The sequence below is a fragment of the Parasteatoda tepidariorum genome, chromosome 5, assembly GCF_982258835.1.
Source record: "Parasteatoda tepidariorum strain Cologne lab strain chromosome 5, Ptep-v5.0, whole genome shotgun sequence".
NCBI classification, from domain to species: domain Eukaryota; kingdom Metazoa; phylum Arthropoda; class Arachnida; order Araneae; family Theridiidae; genus Parasteatoda; species Parasteatoda tepidariorum.
The window spans coordinates 11304688-11323405 of record NC_141759.1 but is presented as its reverse complement, the minus strand read 5'-3'; the positions used below and the strand labels follow the sequence as shown (position 1 = coordinate 11323405).

General features: G+C 33.3%; 1 protein-coding gene across 1 annotated transcript in view; it reads left to right on the top strand.

Annotated features, from left to right (window-relative positions):
- The window catches only part of LOC107447278 (nose resistant to fluoxetine protein 6-like), a 57045-nt gene extending 51119 nt beyond the window's left edge, over positions 1-5926 (top strand). The window contains exons 12-14 of the mRNA XM_087163408.1: positions 892-1084; positions 4630-4772; positions 5618-5926. Coding sequence (XP_087019534.1) covers positions 892-1084; positions 4630-4772; positions 5618-5794 — 513 coding nt within the window. The 3' untranslated portion in view covers positions 5795-5926. The remainder of the gene's footprint in view (positions 1-891; positions 1085-4629; positions 4773-5617) is intronic.
- Positions 5927-18718: the final 12792 nt, after the last annotated feature.

The window sequence follows — 18718 nt, the reverse complement described above, 5'->3', positions numbered from 1 at the left end:
AGATTGTATTCAATGTATTTTAAAATTGTATGAAAGAAACAGTTAAATTTAGCTTCTTTCAAAATTTTTAAGTCGATATGCAAATGGAAAAGTTTTGATTTAAGCTAATAAATAAAAAAAATTTCACTTTAGCACTTTTATTGCATTACAGAAAAGAGGGGTAAAAATTAAGATAATTAGAGAAATTTTTCATAAGGCTATCATTTTCCCTAACTTTAATGTTAACGCTGGTTGAGCTTTACTGAGCATGCGCAAAAATTTCTTTGCAAATCATCTTGTTTTCTAAGGCTAAAAAAATAAAGCTAGAAAAATTACTGTTAACCTGCGTCAAACGCTGAGCTAAAGCTCTTTATTTTCGGCTCACTTAAATACATAATTACGTAGGGAGAATAAAGAAAAAAATACCATCTTTAGCAAACCAAAGATGCACGCTCTTTGTCTAAAGTTTTAAAAATCTAATTTGACCAAATAATTTTATAGCCAAAAAGTTTACATTTAATTTCAGAAAAAGTTGTTTAACCTGTCAATAGTCGTAAATATGATAAAATTCTCAAGTATTATGTACTAAATTCGCATTAATCTAGTAGAACCAGTGATAACTAGATTACAATAAATTATACCATATTGCATTCTAACTGGTCCTGTTAAATTAGATAATATTAAATTCAAACTGGTCTTGCTTGTTTTTCTTCTTGGTACACAGATAGATAACAAAATGAATTGAAAGTATATTTTAAAAAAAAGTGAAATAACTTCAAATTTAACACTTTAGTTTCAGTATATAGTACTCATGCATATATAGTTTCATACAGCCTTAATATTTTAGGAATTTTGACTCATAATGAAATTATTCATAATAACTGCAGACTAAATTAAACTTTTTATAAACAGCTGATCAATGCCATAGGATGGTTTTTGTCATTTATGACATTCCTTAGTATAATGATTTTGACTTATAAGTGGAACCAGGGAACAGAACATCAATCAGGCCTCTTTGTTTCAACTTTATATGGCTGCACTCATAGACTGGCCTGGACTCTGTGTCTAGCGTTTATGACATTATCCTGTACTTGGGGACAAGGCGGTAAGTTCATTTTCTGCAGTTTACGCGAAAAAAGGAAAATTCATTATGATTTAGATGCCTTTTGTAAAAATCTTCCATCTGGTCTGGTCTGGTCTTGTTGGTTGGTCGGGGTCCCTGAGGCCAAGGTGGCCCTTTACCCCTTCGTCATGAAGTAAAGATCGTTGAGGTGAAACCTTGTGGTGATAAGCATAATGCTAAAGTTGAAGTGGGGAGAAAAATGGCACATTGCCATGGTGCGGAAAAGCTGTGGTGACTTGAAAAAGAGTTGAGAGTAATCAACAAAAATGAAGTCTACTGTGCTTTGCTTGAGGAAAACATCTCGCTGTTTTTAAGATTACTTATCTCGAATTCATAATTAACATCTCCAGTCTCCGCTAGTAACTAAACTGGGCGAGGACCCGAAGGACAATAGATGTTAGTAAAGCCAGACTCCTACTTGCGAAACATGCTTCGACCAATCGGTTTCAAACGCAAATGACCGCCATTAACATGTCGGACAGGCCTAAATGCTACTAACGAAAGGTCAATGCAATCATCACGTTCACGTACGTCTAGGCTAAACAAGTTACTACTGCCGCTTACACGGTGTGTTCACGTTGGCTGGATTTGAAAACTATTTCATCTTTGTTCTGTCTTTCAAACATTGATCAGTGATCGACGTCGCAGAAGAACTGCAGTCATCAGGTCTGATTCAAACGCTCACGAAGAGAGGAAGAGATCATCGCTAAGGCATGGAGGTGGTGACGACTGGCTGGCGGGAACACATCGTTGGTCATCCCGCTGCATGGCGACCGAGCCCCCGGCTCGGAGAACTCGCAAGACACGTCTGTCTCCTAAGGCATCTCGGGTGAAAATCTTCCATCAGTTGTGGAAATGGTTTATATCTGAGACATTGAAATATTTTTAGAAATCACTTTTTTCACATAACGCTTGCAATTTTTTTCATAAGGAGCTATAACATGGAATCCTGTGACCTGACTGTGTTTCCATACTTTTATTTTAGCAATGATCTATGTGTAGCATATATTTAAGAATGTTTTTTTTTTTAAATTAAAAATTTATTTTAAATATTTACACAAATATCTATAATTCATTAATCTTTTGCACTTAATTGTCATTTATAAGTAGATAACAAAAGTCACCACCAAAGTAACCATAAAAAACGATGTAATAGTTGAGATTTATTTACATTTAGCTTATATTAACTCTACGGAAAATTCTGTCAGCGGAAAAACACGTCCCATGATACAAGGATGCAAAAGGTGCCTTTGTAAAATAAAATGGTAGGGCGTTTACCCTTAAATGTATATATGCTACTGTGAGTGACTGAAATCAACAAATTGTTGACATTAACCGTTGAATGTCAACACTCACTTAGTCACTTTGGTGAATGTCCGAAATATTTGTTACATCCCACTGTGGGCCAGAAGACCATGATCTTTGGCCAAAAGTCAAAAATTAAATTTTTTAACTAAAATAAGTGTAGGCAGTTTCAATGCAGCTCAAATTAAGTATTCATAATCATTCCAAACATTATAATTTACTTTTCGGACCGACGAGAGTACAATGTACAGAAAAATATGCTAAAATATTTTTTTTAAATGTAACTTCTAAATTTTTATTTCAGAAATATATATAGAAATTTCAGCTTACTGTTACATTTTTATCAGAGCAATTAGTCTGAAATTATAGTGCACTTTTTCAATGTGTTGGATTAGTTGACATCTCTTGACAAACTTATAGTTTATATCTTATCATTCGACATTTTACAATGTTTGATTGACTTTCGAAACTTAGTTCCCAAACGTTCCACGAGGTAATTAGCTAAACTTTTTTTTGTTGCCTTCTTTGATATTTCTTCCTTCGAAAAAACCTGCTCCATTTTGCTCGTATAGCTAAATATACGGAAAAAGAAGAAATTTGTTTTTTTTTTCATGTTTTCGCGTTATTTTGTAATATTACTTCGGAAATATAATTTGCTTTTCATTTTTAATATAAAATTACGAAAATTATTAGATTTACATAGCTATATTTAATTGTTTAAACTTACTATACTTTTTTATTATTTTTGCTCGCCATATTTCAGCCACCATTCTTTTTTTTGTGTATTTTTAGTGTATTTCAAAATTTCAACTATGAATTCAATTTACCTGCACATGAAAACCCCTAAATAAAACCCCCCAAATTTTGAAACAAATTTTATCGAACTACTAATTTTGGCCACGAAACCTTGGATGCTGGCCCACTGTGCCTCCGAATTGATATTAATTTATTCGTTGATATTATTATATTTATTTGATATTTTAATATCTGCCTGTTCGGAATACCGATTAAATGCTTACTGGGCAGTGGCACGTGACCTTCAAAAGGCTTGATGTGGGGCTAACGTATACCGGGCAGTGGCACTTAACTGGACCTAGCAAATATTACGGATATTTACCAAAGCGGCATTGTGATTATTGTCAATATTTACCGGGGGGAGTCAACAACCACAAATTTTTGTCATTCACAGTAACATATACATTAGGTGTACCACTAACTTTCGTGGGTTAATTTCGTAACAAGTTTAAATGTGCAAGCACCGCGCTCTTTTGCGCCATATATGCTGTGTTTTTTTTTAACCTTCCGTTAGTCGCGCACTTGTGTCCGACATGGTTAATCGCGTTGTACCTATGAGGTGTTTCTGATTTTTTGAAAGCCAAATGAAATTTAGTCTAGTTTAAATAGTTAATTGTTACCAATTTAAGACTCTTTAGAGAGATAAATATCAAAAAACTTATTTAGCGAAGTACCGAAGATAAATGTTTCTTGCTCCCGCGTCGGATCTCTTCCTCCATCACAAGATGTTCAACCAATTGACGCAAGAAGGTTCTGCGGTGTTTTACTCCGTAAACATTTTCTGTGTATATAACTTGACCATTTATTCCTGCTTGTTGAGTAGGACAGAAAATGAGATAAAATATATATATTTAATTCATAAAAATATTATATCCATAATACTTGTGTCAATGGTCGCGCTGCACCAGAGGGGTGATTTGAGCGGTTCCAACTCTCCATCGACATGTTCGAAGGTCGGTTTTACACGGACATTTGAGTAATCCAAAGTTAGGAACATAACATTAGGCTCGACCCCCGGAAACATCTTTTGACGGCAAAGGAGGTGGAAGTGCAGTAGGGATGCACCTGTGAGGTGCGCGCGTCTAACGGAAAGTTAAATAGAATATTAGCATTGGGTTTTAAAGGTTAAATACCCTACCACTGTCTCTTATAAAAGAACCTTTTGCACTACTGAAAAAGGAGCACACTTCCGGGCTCAGAACTTTCAGGAAGATCTAACATCTTTTCCACCACCTTAGCTTCGAAATTACACAGTGGGTTAACTTCAGTTATTATATTAAATGAACTGCCTGATCTGTACATAATAAACTCTGATTATGAATATTTCGTGATAGTACTTTTAACGTCTTTTCGAAGCATGGAACAGTCTTTTTATAAGAAAGCTAGGTCAAAATAGAGTAATAATAGTTTTTACTTTTATTCTTCAGGAATCATCAATGGTATTCTGAGTTGGGAAGGCTTCGTACCATTCGCAAGATTGAGTTACTTGGTGTACCTAGTTCATTATGGTCTTGTACGCATTTATACCGGTTCCATAAGGCAGTCAATGCTGTTAGGACATCGGACTATGGTAAGATCTTGTACAAAAAAGACTGTTAAATAAACAAAATCTTTAAAAAAAATATATCAAATAAAGTACCTAAGTAGCATAAACTTGTGAGACGAATAGAATTTTTTTTATAACATTTTATCAAAATGTAAAAACAAGTTCTTGTTTGTTTTATGTTGAATATGAAGTACTTACCAACTTACACCACTTTATTGCCTGTGGGCAACTAAAATCGGACAATAAATGAGGCCTACTGGAAAATTCTGTTGCAAAATGCACATTTATAAAATTACAACAATAGTAGGTAATGGTAGTAATTTTTATAGATGAGAGGTTAATTGAGAACAGAGAAGACGACATCTAAAACCGTACTAACACTGCGCTTGTAACTATATATATTTTTTGATGACATATTTAAATACAATTAAATCAAAATTATTAAATCAGAACCATTTAAAGTGCAAACAACTAACTTCTGCCCCTCCCCTCAGCAGGCAGTGGTAAAACTATCAGCGATAAAACGTTGACAGGTCCGCGGCAACAAAAAGGTTAGGGATCACTGTTCTATAGGATTGCAAATTTTATATTAGAATGCTTTTTTTAACCGTAGCAGTATTGAAAAAGAAAAGCTTTAAACTTCTTACACTTATTTTGGACGATGAAAATTTTGTATGAGTAATAAAGGATCCCACTTCTAAATGCTTCAAGCATGATCTTTTAAACCGTGCCAACAGTTTAGCCTTGTAAAATCTTACAAAACATTTGCCGTTGAAAAAATGACTGTTTATCTATAGTTAGTAGAGAATTCTTTCTATAATTTTTTCTTTAATACCATATTTAACAATTCTAATTTTTCTGCTTTCCAGATCTTCATATTTTTCAACAACATGATCCTCAGTTTCTTGACAGCTTTTATGCTAGGTTTAGTCTTTGAATCGCCTTTAATGGCATTAGAGAAAGCATTCTTAGATGGAAAACTGAGAAAAGAAATTATGCCAGTCAATGCAGTAAATGGAATTGTTATTAGGAAGAAATCTGAATGAATATTGAATTGTGTGAATATGACGAATATAATTTTAAAAGACGTCTTCATTTGAGAAGTGCGTGTTAATTCTTCATTCGTGCTGTCTTAAAGGCAATAAATCCATTGTTGACTTTCAAGCTGTTTTAACATATGATATTCTATCTATCATTAACTATTTATTGAATAAAAAAAATTATAGCATAGTAAATTATAATATATTGATTTCAATAAAGTGTTTTTAAACATTGCAAATGTATAATTCATATTCCACTTATACACAGTTTCAGGTAAGGGTAAATTAATTCCTTTTCTTTTTTTCAATGGATTTATTGACAGCTAAAAATATTTAGACAATTTCAACAACAAAAAAGAATGCTTAGTAAGTAGTAAGAATGCTGAATTAAGTAATATTTAATTTAGTATTAAACTCATTTATGTAAACAATAATCAGACTTTTGTGTAATGAACAGAAGCAACAAATCCTAAAATAAAGTATGCAAACTTTTAAATTTATGAGCGATTTCAAGTTATTATAAATCTCTCTAATAGACAGTAGCTATTTTTGAATAATGATTTAATACTATACCAACTGCATACCCGTTCATCACACTGGGGAAAAAAGGAATCAATAAGTCAACACTAAACAAAAATACAAAATCATGCACCAAGAAAATACCGACACAAATAAAGTTCACACCATTTTTTAAAGTCACTTTTTAAAAATCACTCCATTTTTTATTTATTATTATTTGTTGCCTTTCTCGGTGACTATTAGATTAAAATAAAATTCAATTTATTTTTCATCTCATTAAAATAAAGATTAAGTGTATAGTAATAAAACTAACTGTATTAATTTTTCACTATATTTAATTCTCAATTTAAAACGGTATCATTTTCAAATTTTTTAAGTGAGCATGTTTTGTTTTATTACTTGCTTGCATACAGGCTAGTTTCATTTATTTTAGTGAGGTTTTTCTTGAACATTTATTATTTAGAGTTATGTTTTATATTTAGTGTTAATAAAAATTATGTTGTAACATTATGACAAAGATAGAACAGCGTTGTCATTTTTATTTATTTTTTGATGCTCTCATTGCCAGCAAAAATGTGTTATGATATTTATTAATTATAAAAATCAGCCTAACAGTTACTAATTGTAAAATGTTTAGTCCATTGTAATTTCTTAACACCATGTCAGGATCTCCTTTTTTGAAATCCTTACGCTGATTACAGTGCAGATTAGAAACTAATGAAAAGTATAAAGAGGTTAACCAAGATTAGATAAAAGAATTGATAGATTAAGGAAGAAAATTACGAAAAGAAATAATAAGTCTTATTTACAGCGCATAAGCAGCAAATGCATAAAACTCATAAATTACGTTAAAATAGAGGGAACACGGGAAAAAAATATGAAGAGTTTTTAGAAGCGAAGAAGAAAAAAATATTACAATAAATTATTTTTAAAAAATCTTCAAAAGTTTTAAAGCACATTTCCCCACAGTTTTTAATAGGTAGTTCGATCAGACAACTATGAAGGTAGACCAGTTTAAGAGAGAGCCATTTAATACGATATCTAATAAAAATAAGAAATATGAGTCTAAACATTTGTCAAATTTATGAATAGGTCTATGAATTGTCTTATTTACTCGTAAACCACCACAGTTTCACTTCTCAAATACATGTGATAAATTCCTCTCAATTACTTTTAAAATAAAATCTGGGTTCAAGCGCACAACTGGTTAACTTTTTAAATAGTCTGCCCAAACTACTAATGAACTGTTAAGAGAAAAAAAAACGTGTGGAGTAGGAGGTCATGAATGAGATCAGACTACTTATGAACCGTGAAGAGGGAAAAAACCGTGTGTAGGAGGAGATGATGGATGAAAGCAGACTACTTATGAACCGTGAAGAAGAAAAATGCCGTGTTGAAGGGGAGGTGATGGATGGGATGAGAGCAGACTACTTATGAACCGTGAAGAAAAAAAATGCCGTGTTGAAGAGGAGGTGATGGATGGGATGAGAGCAGACTACTTATGATCCGTGAAGAGGAAAAAACTGTGTGGAGGAGGAGGAGATGGATGAAAGCAGACTACTTATGAACCGTGAAGAAGAAAAATGCCGTGTTGAAGAGGAGCTGATGGATGGGATGAGAGCAGACTACTTATGAACCGTGAAGAAGAAAAAACTGTGTGGAGGAGAAGATGGATGAAAGCAGACTACTTATGAACCGTGAAGAAGAAAAATGCCGGTGTTGAAGAGGAGATGATGGATGGGATGAGAGCAGACTACTTATGATCCGTGAAGAGGAAAAAACTGTGTGGAGGAGGAGGAGATGGATGAAAGCAGACTACTTATGAACCGTGAAGAAGAAAAATGCCGTGTTGAAGAGGAGGTGATGGATGGGATGAGAGCAGACTACTTATGAACCGTGAAGAAGAAAAAACTGTGTGGAGGAGAAGATGGATGAAAGCAGACTACTTATGAACCGTGAAGAAGAAAAATGCCGGTGTTGAAGAGGAGATGATGGATGGGATGAGAGCAGACTACTTATGATCCGTGAAGAGGAAAAAACTGTGTGGAGGAGGAGGAGATGGATGAAAGCAGACTACTTATGAACCGTGAAGAAGAAAAATGCCGTGTTGAAGAGGAGGTGATGGATGGGATGAGAGCAGACTACTTATGAACCGTGAAGAAGAAAAAACTGTGTGGAGGAGAAGATGGATGAAAGCAGACTACTTATGAACCGTGAAGAAGAAAAATGCCGGTGTTGAAGAGGAGATGATGGATGGGATGAGAGCAGACTACTTATGATCCGTGAAGAGGAAAAAACTGTGTGGAGGAGGAGGAGATGGATGAAAGCAGACTACTTATGAACCGTGAAGAAGAAAAATGCCGTGTTGAAGAGGAGGTGATGGATGGGATGAGAGCAGACTACTTATGAACCGTGAAGAAGAAAAAACCTCGTGGAGGTTTTGATGGATGATAGCGATAAGACTCAAAGATTTTGTCAGCTTTCAATACAAATTTACTATCAGTTTTTATTTCATAACAGGACTCCTCTTTTCACTACTCTGATTCCCCTTTCACTACTACTTGGAAAAATCTTTCTTGAGAAGTACAACGTTCGGTTGTATGATGTATAGTCCGTAAGTATGACTCCATTGTTTTTCTTGCAGCTTACTTGCAATAGAGCTATCTTGACGTAAGCTCTGTAAGAATTACTCAGCAAATATGTTAAAATACCCAACAAAAGTAAAATCTCAATACTAATATAATCTCAAAGTACCTATTCTTTAGGTACTCATTACAATTTTTTTCTCCTTTTAAGTTAATAAGTTCCCCCGGCCTTTTATAGTTCTTATTGTACAGTGTGCAAATTAATAAAACGGGAACCACCCTGAACAACTTTTGATCTAATGATCGAAAAATCAAATTTCAAAAAAGTCGTATTTTTAAAATTTGATTTCTCATGAACTATTCGAATGATTTCACTCAGTTTTTGTATTTTGTATTTTTGTATTAATTTTTGTATTTGATGTTAATTTTCCCGTTTTATTTTAAAAATTAAAACTTTTACCACACATTTGTAAAAAATTAAAAGCAAAAGATTATTTTCTCAACTCATTATTTTTTTCTTGCATCTTGATTTACGAATAGTTGAAAAATAATTATTTTAAAAATATACAAATGCTTGCTCCAATAAAATCAACGTAATTTTAACTGAAACAAAAAAAATAAATTAAAGAAAATAGGTCGATTAGTTCGTGAGAAATAAAATATCATAAATGCGTCTTCAAGATTGCGTGGTACACAAAAAATTAACATAGAGCAGTTCAAACTTTCGACCGCTCTTTTGCCTTAACTATTTGACTATTTGGCATATGTATGTCACCTATTTTTCCATAATTGCCATCTTGATTATGATTTTCAGGTAAATTTTTTAACATTTTCCTCACCCCTACTATCTGTGGTAAAGTCAATTCAGATTTTCTTGACCTAAGCTAAAACACAGTAGGTTACAATTAAGTACATTTGTCCAATAAATTTGATTGAAAAATAAAATTTTATAGCATTTCCATTTGAAGATGAAATCTAGGTGATTAAGTACCAAAATGTCATTTTCTAAAAGAAAAAAATAAAATAAAAAATATGCAGAGCGAACTTTTTTTCCTGGGCATCCAAAAATTTTTTTGCTGTGGTTACAGTGGATTAGTGTCAGATTCTACTTTAATGTGTTCCAATTGGACTTCCACATGCAAGGTGTGAAAACTTTTGTGTTCTTAGTAAATGTGAACAGAGTGCAAAATAATAATAAAAGAAGAACGGAGCACGAAGAATAACTTTTGAATAAATGTTCGGATTTTCATGCGCTAAGATTCAGTTTTTTTCGATAGAGAGAGTGATTTCAAATATGTTAATTACTGAATGCAAGTGAAGTTACGAACAAGTTACGAAATAAGACACAAAAATTTACCTTTTCTGAATAAGCATAGCTTTTTTTGGGCAGATCTGGATTCCTGACCCTCAAAATAGGAGTTGTAGCCACAATCTGGTCCGAATAGTTGTGTCAGGAGAGCGATCCCCTTCTTCCTACCACGTATTATGCATCAGAGAAGTGGTGAGACTAGTATTCAATACAATAAATTTTAGAAATTTTGATTATGAATATATAATTAAATTGCGTAAAACTAATATGCTATAATAAATAATTCAAATAAATTGAATATATGTCTGATCATGTGTAAGATGTTTCTCTTTTTAAGCTCAAAGTCTTGCATGATTGCTAATCAGTCACTGAGAAGTTAAATATGAGAAAATAAAATGAAACTTATAATTTTTTTACGAACATTTATTTTTTACACCCAAATCTTGTATGAATATTTATTAGTTACCAAGAAGTTAAAATACGAAAATGAGTAAATAAGTTTTATTTTTGTTTAAGAAAGTACAATTTTTAAGCTAAATGGATTACGTGATAGTGACTGAAACGTCAATTTACGAACGTAAATTAATAAACTTTTTGAATATCCACTTAAGTAAAAAATCTTATATAATTCGGAATCAGTTATCGCGAAGTTAATGTCTCAAAAAATAAGACAAATATTGTCTTAAGCTGTCATTTTTAACAAAACATCAAATGTTAAGCCCTGAACTTCATGCCAACTGATGTCAGAACATTTACAATGCGTAGAAAAACGTGTGAATAATATTAAGCGGTAATCCAATGGTGCAATTACCGCCTGATGCCACTCTCCCAGGGGTAATTAAATGAGTAGGTAGGTCACGAGAAATTACGTGCACTCATATTTACTTGTATTTTTTTAATCTTATATTAATGAATACTTTTGATGTCATTAAAGGTTTACGAACGGTGATCGAGTAATACTGGAACTAAAATAATTTAACGGGGTGCCAGCACTGAAGTACTTATCCCTTGTATGAAATATGTTATTGCCTAAGGGATAATTTACTTAAGGTGATTAATTTACGTGATCGAATTCTACTTTTTCAACTTTATTTTTTCTTCTGGAGAGAATTCTTTATCAGGATTACTAATGGGAATTTAAACATACATGAATAGTTTTTAGTTAATTCAACTTTTTGCATCTTCTAATGTCTTTTCATGTAGACTTCAATATTTAATTTTTTTTACCGTTTGATGAAGTAATACTATAGTTTTTTGAAGCAATGTGTTGGTTAAATGATATGCAATGAATAAATTTTGGGGAAAATATTTTGAGCAGTGAGAGAATGTGTTTGCCACAGTAGAATGTTTTGAAATTTGGAAACCGCAACGGAGAAGAATCAGTGACAAAAGTAACGAAGAACATCTTTTTATTAGAGGTATTTTCAAAAATATTTTATTTCATTTTTTTTATATATTAATCCTATTACAATGATTCAGGTTTAATATGTTTTAAATTTTAAGTTTATATTATCGTTGCTGTGTCAAAAACATTAAGTACAATTTTTTTCCTTACTTCAAATTTATTTTTAGTTTTTCTTTTCCGTCCTATAGTGCGTTTGAGCGTAAAGCCTTAATATACTATAATGCAAATCTTTAGCTCTTAATAATTTCGATTTTCAAAATTAGTTACTTTTTTTCTCAGGTCATTCTCTTTTCCTCGAATCTGTTCTAAGCAAGTGTGTTGTAATAACTACCATTATTTTTCAGGTTAAATCCATCAGCCTTTGCTTAACAATTTTTATAAAGCAAAATTAAAATCATGAAAATAAAATACCTGTTATGAATTATAATTATTTTTGGCATGTTGTTTATTTATTTTTTCTCATTTAATGTTCGACCACTACAGTTTCGATATAATGTCGTCACAATTTTGTACCCTAAAATAACAATGCTTAACTACCCATTTAACGAAATTTGGTAATTACAGTTTTTCTTTTTTTTTCTGATTAAAAACCTATCCGACACTGCCGATTTTTTTTTCAAATTATAGAAAAATTCGTAAAATACAAATTGTGGCAAAATTCTCTGGAATCCAAGAAATAGCTTTAGGTAATTTAAGCAAAATTTTGAAATTTTCAGAAAAGGAATTTCATAACTTCAGTATAAAAAAAGAAAAAGATTTTTATTTAATTAGTTTTATACTTATATTCTTTCTTAATCTTGAAGAAAGTTAATGTTGATATCCAATTTAAATTTCATTAAGTATAGCACAATATGCGTATAATAAATATTTGCTTTTGCATATCAATCTTATAGTCTGCACATTCAAATAAATTTAAGCCTGCCAACGTAAAAAGTTATGCCGTATAAGAATATTGTTATTTTTCCCATAAAAGAAACTGCTAACCATGTTTTACCATATTTTCATTTCTATTGTTAACTCCAGTCGCAGAAGCAACACTATTGATATGTAATAAAATGAAAAAATTTACAATTTATCTGCAGATCATGCGGTAAAATATTTTTTTACTAAGCTTTTCTTGATACCGGTATAGGACAAAATAGTAGGAACACCTGTGAAAAAATGAAAATATTTTATTAATAAGGAGTTGGGCCACATTTTGCCTGAATGACAGCTTGCATTGAACGTGGGATTGACAAATAAAGGTCTTGAAGAAAGTTCATTGAAATTTGCAGCCATTCCTCTTGCAGGGCTGTCTCGAGTTAAGAGAGTGTGCGTGGAGGAGGAAACCGAGCACAGACTTTTTTTTCCAAAAAACACCACAAAGACTCAATGATAATGAGATCAGGGGACTGAGGACACCACGTTAGATGATCCACTTCATCATTATGCTCATTTAACCTTGTTTAAACACAGTGAGACGTGTGAACAGGGGCGCTGTCATCTTGGAACACGGGACGTTCTCCCGGAAAGAGAGTATGAAGCATAGGGTGAAGATGATCTGCAAGAACGCTTCGGTAATGGTCCCCTTTGACCACTCCCCTCAAGACAACGAGAGGCCCCAATCCACGGGCAGATATATCCACGGGCACCCCACACCGTTACAGAACCACCTCCATGATTCACGGTTGGAACCAGGCAATCAACATGAGATGCTTCTGCCGGCGTTCGCCACACGAACACACGTCTGGTGGTCTGGAATAGTGTAAAAGAGGATTCATCAGACCAGATGACTTGTTCCCATTGCAGTTGTGTTCATTTTAGGTGGTCTTGGCACCACTGTAGTCTCTTCAAAGCATTCCGCGCTGAAACTAACTGTTTTGGAATAGCTACTCTGCCATGAATGTTAGCAGCATGCAACTCCCGTTGAGTAGTTTTCATGGATACAGGGTTCTGAAGGTGGATAATCTCGGATGTTATCACCGGCAGTGTAGTCTTGCGTTTTCAAGCGACTATCCTCTTCAACATCCGTCTATCACGGTCTGACAACTTCGACTTCCTGCCGCTGTTGTGCCTCGCCGAAGACACCTTACCCAACTTTGTGTATGCCTGCAGAGTCCTTGATACAGTGGTCCTTGAAACACCGACAAGGTTCGCTGTTCTGGACACGGACGCTCCAACCAGGCGAGCTCCGATTATCATGCCTCTTTTAAGGTCAGAGAGGTCGGACGTAATCTCGTTTTACTAGAAACAGATTTTTCTCATGCAAATCACACACTGCCAAATGCTAGACAGATACCTTGCCTTTCATCACAACTAGGTGGCACATTCTTGCGACACGTGCCCGCCGCTTATTGGACGGTCGAGAACGACTCCATTCTTTCACAGGTGTTCCTATTATTTTGTCCTATACCTGTAAGTCCACGTGTGTGGGTATCTGTTATCCTCTTCTTGAAATGCAAGTACCCAATAACTAATATTTAAGCATTTATTCATTTACTTATTTTTGAATTTGACATAATGTGTTTTACCGTAGTGCAAATAGTTTTATTTCCTATTTTAGTTTAAAATTTAATATTTTTATTTTAAAACATCACAAAATATGTTGTCACATAATGCTTAGAATTCGTCCATATTTACTTATTTATTGACTTCAGCAATGCAAATAATTTTGTTTACTTAGGCAAGTCAAGTTCTTTTGTTTCAGTAAAGATATGATAAAAACTTTGAAATCTATGGAAATTTTATTGTAGTTTGATAATAACATACATGTAATTAACTGTTTAAATTTCTCCTTTTTTGTTTGTTTACTCAGTATTTATGCAGTCGGAACGCTATGTTGAATCTTTTGTATCTCCAATACCGTGCTAGGTTTCTTAAAATTGGACATTGACTACAAGACGCAATTTCAGCCCCCTTCCGAAAATTTGTTTAGAATTTTAATTAGCTTGTTCAGGATAGATGTTTGAAAAATCATTTTTCGTAAAGGTTTAGCATTAACCATTACCAAATAAAACTGTAGATTTATTTAGTAATGGCTAAAATTATTTTTTACTGACTCAGTGATCAAAGTGAATGGCATGTGGCATGGTGCTCTGTCACTGAATTTGAATTCCAATCTTAATAAAACATGTTGTTTGTGTTAATAGTTGGGTGTTAAAAACATGTACTACTAAGCCCTATAACCGAAAATGATAAGTTTCGGAGAAAATTGCTCATGTAATAAATTTTTGCTTTCATGATATGGCCTTCCGCCAGCAGTATCATGCAAAACGCTACTGAAGACAGTTTATTTTTATTTACACGTGATGAACTTCTAAAATACGTTATGCTCAATCTAATTAGGTAGGGCTGGGAGAGTCCGGTTGGTAGGGCACTGGGCCCATGTCCAAGAGTTCGATCCCAGGCAGGCCGAAGACTCACGCTACAATTTTTGCTTTCATGATATGGCCTTCCGCTAGCAGTATAATGCAAAACGCTACTGAAGACAGTTTATTTTTATTTACACGTGATAAACTTCTAAAATACGTTATGCTCAATCTAATTAGGTAGGGCTGGGAGAGTCCGGTTGGTAGGGCACTGGGCCCATGTCCAAGAGTTCGATCCCAGGCAGGCCGAAGACTCACGCTACAATTTTTGCTTTCATGATATGGCCTTCCGCTAGCAGTATAATGCAAAACGCTACTGAAGACAGTTTATTTTTATTTACACGTGATAAACTTCTAAAATACGTTATGCTCAATCTAATTAGGTAGGGCTGGGAGAGTCCGGTTGGTAGGGCACTGGGCCCATGTCCAAGAGTTCGATCCCAGGCAGGCCGAAGACTCACGCTACAATTTTTGCTTTCATGATATGGCCTTCCGCCAGCAGTATCATGCAAAACGCTACTGAAGACAGTTTATTTTTATTTACACGTGATAAACTTCTAAAATACGTTATGCTCAATCTAATTAGGTAGGGCTGGGAGAGTCCGGTTGGTAGGGCACTGGGCCCATGTCCAAGAGTTCGATCCCAGGCAGGCCGAAGACTCACGCTACAATTTTTGCTTTCATGATATGGCCTTCCGCTAGCAGTATAATGCAAAACGCTACTGAAGACAGTTTATTTTTATTTACACGTGATAAACTTCTAAAATACGTTATGCTCAATCTAATTAGGTAGGGCTGGGAGAGTCCGGTTGATAGGGCACTGGGCCCATGTCCAAGAGTTCGATCCCAGGCCAGCCGAAGACTCCCCGTGTAGTAAATGGTGACTGATGCACGTTAAATCCGTCGAGTCGCAAAGTCCTTCATGCTCCCATAACAAATCAATAACTACTTGGGGACTGATCCAGGAGTTTCCTCTGGATTGGTTCAAAATTACAATGCTACGGAACATTAGTTGTCGTAAACCCAAAATTTGGTCGGCTGCTCTACGACGGATATAAAATAAAAATATAATTAGGAAAAGTCATCATCTAGGGCAATAAATAAGAAAATTGAAACATTTGTTGCTGTTGTCGGAGGAAATTAAGGCAAAAGATGCGATTGTTTTGATTTTTCAGTTTAACCATTTATGGTCAAGAATTCTCCTTTTGACACATCCGTACGTCATACCCGTTTATAGGGCGAACCCATTTATAGAACCATTTACTCATCCACAAATCGTAATTTTGACGTGAACCAGAGAACGATCAATCTCCAATTCAGTACCCCCAGAGGTATAATTTGTTATGGAAACATGGAGGACTATGTGACCCAACTTATTTAACGTGCACTAGTCACCATTTAATACACGAGGAGTCTTCAGCCATCTGGATTCGAACTCGTGAGTCCAGCGCCCTGCTAATCAGACCGTCTCGCCCAATGGAAACATTTAATTTTATTTATTGTGTATGCAAATGTCTTTCAGTTTTGTTCATGACTTCGTAGCGTTGATTAGAGCTGCGGAGTCTGTAAACGAAACGTTAAAAGTCCAACTCAAATTCTTAACGTTTGAATAATGTTTGTTGATTCTTAACGTTAACTGACACTTCCTGAGGATAATCTGACTTATTCTCGACTGACCCATTTCCTATTCCGACCTAATCTCAATAAAACTTTTTAGTAAATTTCAGGAAAGTATTAACTGTTGCGACATCATCGTAATTGTAATGTATAGTGCTTTAAAAAATGGGCCACCCTGAATGACTTTTGATCTAATGATCGGATCTTCACGTGCTAGGACTCTATCTTAAGGGCTCGAGGAGGTGATCTCAAATATGCTAATTAATATTTTAAGTTACGATATTTTAAGTTACGAAATCAGATCTGAATAAGCATATCTTACTTTTACTTTTTGCGTCTTTCGCCATATGCCGAGAACTTTTTATGCGAATTGAAAAAGTCTTGCAAACACTTTTAAATTTCGTTTGTCTAAAAATAAATCTATTCAAATAAATATTTTCAAAAAATATTTATTATTTTTTATTATTTTATTTAATAAAGGTTGGAAATATTTTGAATTCTAAGCTACACAAGTTCATTTACATCAATTTAATGAAAATAAATTTATATTTCAAAATACAAAATGTGAGTAAAATTGATTAAATAATTCATAAGAAATAGAATCTCAAATAATTCAGATTTCTAAAAATTGATTTCTCAGTAACTATTCCACCAATTTTGCTCAAATTTTGTATTTTGTATTATAAAATTATATTCCTTAAAATTATGTAAAAAATTGTATACCTAACAGTTTAAAAAAATTTCTACTATTTTTAATTAAAATAATAAAAAAAAACGAAATATTTAATAAAGGTTATTTTTTGCATGGAATATCTTTTGAGCAAGCAAATTCAATAATTGAGAGCAAAATTTAAAAATTCGCTTAAAAAGTTTGCAAGATACAGCCGAAATACGCAAAAAGTAAAATTTACATTAAGGGGTCAAAACTTTGGACCGTTCTTCTGACCGAACCATAATTCCCAGATTGCGGCCACTACCCACATTTTGGGGGTCATAAAAACAAATCAGTTGAAAAAAAAATTTGTTTATTCAGAGAAAGTACGTTTTAATCACTGATTTCGTAATTTAATATATCATCTGCACTTATTAATTAACATATTCGAGGTCTTCCTCTCGAGCTATGAAGATTGAGTCCTAGAACGTGAAAATCCGACTATTAAATCAAAAGTTTTCCAGGGAGTTCCGTTTTTTACGGATTCATTTCCTAATTTGATTACTATTCTAATTCAACTATTCGATTGCCTTTCATAGCAACTGCTGATTATTTCGCTGATTAAAAGAATTTCAGCTTAATTAAATTGTTTCTTTTATGCAACATTTTAATGCTCATTTAATTATTTCAGAGTTTTACAATGATGTCAAAAGGTATTGAGATAACAATGAGAAACAACAGAGTAAGGGAAGGAGGAAAAAACCTAATTGCTGTACTAAAATGTATAGGCTTTATACTGTGCGTTACAGGATTCTCCTATCAAGTATCTGAATTCATGGTGCGATTTTATACTCATCCGACAGTTGTAAACATCGATACCAATGAATCACCAAAATTTGTAAAACCTGCCCTAACCTTCTGCAATTTGAATCCGTAAGTATAATTATACTTATATATATTTTACGGACCTATATACTTATTATACCTATCGTTTGGTAAGATGGGTAAATAAGCAGAAGCTTACATGCTTCTGCTGAGCGTAAAAATAAAGCTAAAAAAAATTGCATTGGAAAGCAATAATGCTATATAGCATTATTGTTTTCAAATGTTTTTTTTAAAGCTGAATCGAATCAGTTCAAGGACAAATCAACTGGGCCAATAGTTACTGTATGAAATTGTTATCTGGTCAAGTGAGGTATTTTTTCCTGTGAATATTTTTTTATTAAAAACTAATTTATATTTTAATTAAAATTTAAATCAATTTTATATCTATATTTCCGAAACAAACGTTGAACAAAAGAATGAAAACCTTTATTTTTATATCTTTGAAACATTTTTTTAGGATAATTTTCACAAAATAATTACAAAATTCACAAAACGACTTTTCTAAAAAATAGATTCTTCAGTATAGTAAACTTGTAAGACTATTAATTAAATTCTTTGAAACTTCAATCCAACAAATGATTTAATTTAATGAAATATAAACTAAGGAAATA